The sequence below is a fragment of the Brassica napus genome, assembly GCF_020379485.1.
Source record: "Brassica napus cultivar Da-Ae chromosome A3 unlocalized genomic scaffold, Da-Ae chrA03_Random_16, whole genome shotgun sequence".
NCBI lineage: Eukaryota > Viridiplantae > Streptophyta > Magnoliopsida > Brassicales > Brassicaceae > Brassica > Brassica napus.
The window spans coordinates 12,756-17,553 of record NW_026013975.1 but is presented as its reverse complement, the minus strand read 5'-3'; the positions used below and the strand labels follow the sequence as shown (position 1 = coordinate 17,553).

Below are 4,798 nucleotides of genomic sequence, written 5' to 3'. Positions count from 1 at the left end.
TTTTTCAAGACTCTACATTGTAACTTAATTTCATTTAGAAAATGATTATAGTTTATCTATTAGAGAGCTAAGGAATAAGAAACTGGCATAGACTTTCACAAAATAAATTGTGGAATATAGTAACGCTGATAGTATATAGAAATTAATTTTATAACCGTCCAATGGAAAGAGCCGTCGAACTTATTAAAAAAAGGTGCATGCGCGTATTTAACACTAATATTTAATTTCCGTCCAAACAATAAATACTATTTTCGCTATATATATCGTGGAAGATGATTGTTGTCTCTGTTAGAGAGAAGCGAAAATAAAAGTAAAGAAAAAATATATATGAGAAAGTAGTTAAGAGATTAGTGTCGGTGGTTTTTTGAACTACTCTTATGCTGTTTCGTGTTCCTCTCATCTCTTCTTGGCCCACGTGTTCATCAACCTCCCTGCGCATGTAATCGCTTCGCCGTCAATATCACATCCTCTCTAGATCGGATAGAAAGTTGATTCTTTCGTTGTTTCTTGGAATCTCCGGCGAAAACCCACATGGAGACAGTGATGGAAGTGGCGGCGGCTGTTCCTACTTCGACGGTTGCGGCGCCGGCGGCGACGAGGAAGAGAGAGAAACCGTATAAAGGGATAAGGATGAGGAAGTGGGGGAAGTGGGTGGCGGAGATTAGAGAGCCTAACAAACGGTCTAGGATCTGGCTTGGCTCTTACTCAACTCCCGAGGCGGCGGCGAGAGCTTACGACACGGCGGTGTTCTATCTCCGAGGTCCGTCTGCTCGGCTTAACTTCCCGGAGCTTTTAGCCGGCGTTACGGTAGCGGGAGGAAACGGTGGTGGGGATATGTCGGCGGCTTACATAAGGAGAAAAGCAGCGGAGGTTGGAGCGCAAGTGGATGCGTTAGAAGCGGCGGGAGGCAGTCGTCATCATCATCATCATCAACAGTATCAACGTGGTAATCATGATTACGTGGATGATGATCATAGTGTTAATCATAGTGATTATCGCCTTAATGATGGTCAGCATGAGTTTAGTAGTAAGGATAAGAGGTGTAACGGGTCATGGGAAGCGGTCGATTTAAACAAATTACCCGACCCGGAAACTTCAGAGGACGATTAGGAAAGGAATCCACCCAAAAAACACAAAACGTTGTAGAACTTAGATTTTTAGAGAATGTTTTGTCTGTATGATGCGCGGAGGTTGCTAACATGCACCTCTTTACTGAGTTTGTGATTACTGATTTTAACTACTAGTGTAATGGTATGTTTCTATAAATAGTTTTCACTCAATCACTCATTTCTAAATTTAAATCATCGTACTCAAAGTTTAAATTCAAAGTGTTAGATGTTTGATTGTGTTCGAACTCTTCAGTACGGTTAGTATGATGTTATGTACAACATTTAAAATTCGGATGGAAACACGACGGTGAGTGCATAGCAGCAGAAGAAGCAAGATACTCAAGGAAACAGAAGTGGGTGTTTGGAGTAGGAGATGAAGCAGCAGAGACACAGAGTGTCTTGCAAGGCAAATATGGTAAGTGGGTCTCCTTTTAACTTGTCCGATCTTAACAACTAAAGCTCTCTCTATCTCTATTATCGTAACTACTAAAGTTATTTTTAAATTTTGTTTTTAATAAATTACATATAATTTGTAAAGCATAATTGGATGAGAATCAAATACCCAAAGAATCTGATAACCTAACCTATCAAACAAAAAGAGAAGCTGATTCTGTAAAAAAAGCAAGTAGTGTACTTACCACTTACCAGACAAAATTCAACAAAAGCTGAGTTCCTTGTGACCGACATAAGATGCGGAACTCTTGTAATACAAGTTAATATAATTCTAGTACAAGGTACACTGTTTAGTACTCACTCTTATTATCTGGATAATGTTTGATCCATGTTGAGTTCTTCTCTACAACCTATTTTCTTGGTTTTTGTTTGTATCTTATTCAAGCGTTCCTATCACCAGTGCGCTTTATTTGAAGTGCGGCTCTAACCACGTTTCCTCTAGTGATAATTCCAACCTTTTATTTGGAGGAATATAAAAAGTATAAGCGATGCATGAGAGAAACGATGTAATGCAAACTAAGTATGAAATATAGGTAGATGTTAAATTTCTCTTACCAATTTGCCATCAGAATCTACCACAGGGAGCCGGCGATATTTGGTCTCGAGCAAGATTCTAGTGGGAAAACGGAACAAGAAGATCAAGTTAGAGAAGAATGTAAGATAGAAGAAAATAAATGATGGCAATGGAAATAAAGGTAAAGACAGTAACTTAGCAGCATCTTCAAGATTGGTATTTTCCTCAACAACAACTGGAGCTGGTGTCATTAAATCTCCAACAAGCTTCCCATTGGTTTTGCTTAGTAGCTTTTGCACTGCGTTGAAAGTCTGCAAATGTCTTCTTTCCAAGATCAGTACGATAAAATACAAAAAAAGATTACAAGATACAAAAAACAAGAGACGCATAGAAACAATTCATTGAGAAGTTTTATTATGTCAACATTTAATCCAGAGTTCTGTCTACTTAAACTAGAGAACTCTGAATGTAACATTAACATAATTTTGTAAAGGGAGCTGAGTTGAAGGCAATAAGATGAAATTATGTGCAATGGTAATCGACTCAATTAAGTCAAAACAACTTCTTCGAAAAGTTCAATTCACAGAATCTACTGCTGATAACGTGAGAAAAACATATGAATTGAGTGAACTGAAAATCATTCAGGGTTCAAATTGTTAATAAAGAAAAGAGAGGGCCACATACTTTCCAGGTGCTGTCAACCTCAGGGAACATGGCATTTTCTGTACTTCCACTACCTATAGAGATAAGCAAGAAAAACAGTAAATAAGATTTGAAAGGTTAGAGAAGAAGCTTTTTGATCATTCCACGTTTGAGCGTGCTATCTAGCAACAAATGAGACACAAGATCATCATCATAACATTGATCTTATACCACCATGTGATCAAGTAGCTTTCATCTTTCTCCACCCAAACTAAAAATATCTTTGAAAACAAAGGAAACCAAATACATTGAGGAGGTGATAGCTGGCCCATTTACCAGAGATGGAGTCCAAAGCCAACAAATCATAATCTGAAACAAGCCCAACCTGCAGCAACAAGGATTAGGTTTGGACTCATGAGTAAAGGCATACAAAAGTGATACTAACCAGCTTCCAGTCTTGGTCTATCACAGGAAATCCTGTAATCCTATTCTCCACAAGGATTTCTAGAGCTGTAGAGAAGGGAACAAAAGAGATGGTTACAAAATTGAATTACAAAAACACACTATAACATGCAATCTGAGAGACAGATACAGAGACAGAAAAGGGGAGACGGAAAACAGTAAAAAAAAAAAATATACAGGTACAGCAACTATATATCTATTTATATATATTTATTAAAAATTATTTTGAATTAATATAAGATAAATGTGACATAATACACATCAGTTCTTGGCTACAGTAACAGTCATTTTGTAATTCAGTTTTATAATCAGTGATACCTTCATCAACAGTGGTGGTAGGTTTGACCACATGCAAGTCATCCTTCTTGGTCATGAACTCACCAACAGTGTACACTCCACTTCTTGGCTACAGTAGCATTCAAAAATACATCCTATAAGCTCGAACCAAACCCCCTTAGTTACTTGTACAACACTTATTCAAGGATCAAATGCAACTTCACCATGTTCGATCTAAGTATACATTCAATCCTAGTGAAAAAAGACGAATCTAATAACCTAAACAACCTGGTCTATCGAAATTCCCGAAACCCTAAGACGCACGCAAAAGAGCATACCGAAGAAGACTTCGCCATCAACGTGGCGCCGGCGGAGGAGGCTGAAGGACCTCGGGATTTGGAGAGGGAGCTGAGAGTGGGAGAGAAGGTGGAGTGGATGGAGAGGAATCTCGGCGGGATAACAGTTGGAGAAGAAGCGGAGGGCGGTGCGCGTAGGCGCGTGATGGAGAGTGGACAAGCGTGGACGACGGCGTCCATTGAACGACGGAGAGATAGAGAGATCGCCGGAAGTGATATGAGTTGAAGAGATCACGATATCTCTGCGTTTGTATTGGGAAAAGCGAAGAACCGTGACTCTCGTTTTTGTTTTAACTCATTTTAACCAAACCGGTTTATATTTCAAACCGGTAAATTAAGAAATTCGAACCAAACACATCTATGTATTTTTTTGTTTATTGGATCTTCAGTTTGTTGGGTTTTGGGCCAAAAGATTTAAATACTTGTTGATAGTATTTGAGATGGATTACTCTGAGAATCTAGTATACTTGAAAGTTGAAACACAACTTAACAGTTTTTGTATATAATAGTACTTTGGATAGATTGGTGAGAATTAAAAGGCTTAACGCCAACTCGTTGACTGATGATCCATTCTATTGATGAATATTTCTGGTGTGTGAATGAAATGGAACTGGAAAAATTCTCCGCAAAGCACACTTGGGATTCTTTACGGCCTCGAGGACCTGTACAGGAATGGACTGCTAATGTATGGTTTAAGGGTGCAGTCCCTCGTCATGCTTTTCACTTCTGGGTTACTCATCTCGATAGGTTGCCAACCAGGTCTCGTCTAGCCTCCTGGGGTCTTTCTGTTGATCAATCATGCTGCCTGTGTGGAAATGTGCAGGAGAGCAGGGACCACCTGTTCTTAAGATGTGAAGTTAGTAGGCATCTATGGTCTCTGATCACAAGGCGACTAGGATACAGAACCTTCACCTTCCACACTTGGACAGCTTTCACTTCCTGGCTGGGTTCTCAGCTCCCCACCCACTCATCTACCTTGCGTCGTC

General features: G+C 39.4%; 2 protein-coding genes across 2 annotated transcripts; one reads left to right on the top strand and one right to left on the bottom strand.

The window, feature by feature from the left end:
• The first annotated feature begins 252 nt into the window (after positions 1-252).
• LOC125594131 (ethylene-responsive transcription factor RAP2-10-like) lies at positions 253-1,280 on the top strand. Its single transcript, XM_048770449.1, has one exon. It carries the CDS (start codon positions 532-534, stop codon positions 1,108-1,110), a length of 579 nt encoding a protein of 192 aa, XP_048626406.1. The 5' UTR covers positions 253-531; the 3' UTR covers positions 1,111-1,280.
• Positions 1,281-1,705: 425 nt separating this feature from the next.
• On the bottom strand, positions 1,706-4,099 carry LOC125594130 (CBS domain-containing protein CBSX1, chloroplastic-like). Its single transcript, XM_048770448.1, has 8 exons — positions 3,795-4,099; positions 3,499-3,586; positions 3,164-3,228; positions 3,055-3,103; positions 2,761-2,813; positions 2,272-2,387; positions 2,118-2,175; positions 1,706-2,017 (listed from the first exon to the last, which is right to left on the bottom strand). Exons 1-8 carry the CDS (start codon positions 3,990-3,992, stop codon positions 1,943-1,945), a joined length of 702 nt encoding a protein of 233 aa, XP_048626405.1. The 5' UTR covers positions 3,993-4,099; the 3' UTR covers positions 1,706-1,942.
• Positions 4,100-4,798: the final 699 nt, after the last annotated feature.

Bases quoted from the DNA above. Each gene is read 5' to 3' on its own strand.
- LOC125594130 (XM_048770448.1), bottom strand. From the start codon at position 3,992: ATGGACGCCGTCGTCCACGCTTGTCCACTCTCCATCACGCGCCTACGC. The intron at 2,814-3,054 runs GTAAATGGGCCA...TTATCTCTATAG, and splicing joins GGCTTTGGACTCCATCTCTG to GTAGTGGAAGTACAGAAAAT. The intron at 2,018-2,117 runs GTAAGAGAAATT...TCCAAATAAAAG, and splicing joins TAGATTCTGATGGCAAATTG to GTTGGAATTATCACTAGAGG.
- LOC125594131 (XM_048770449.1), top strand. From the start codon at position 532: ATGGAGACAGTGATGGAAGTGGCGGCGGCTGTTCCTACTTCGACGGTT.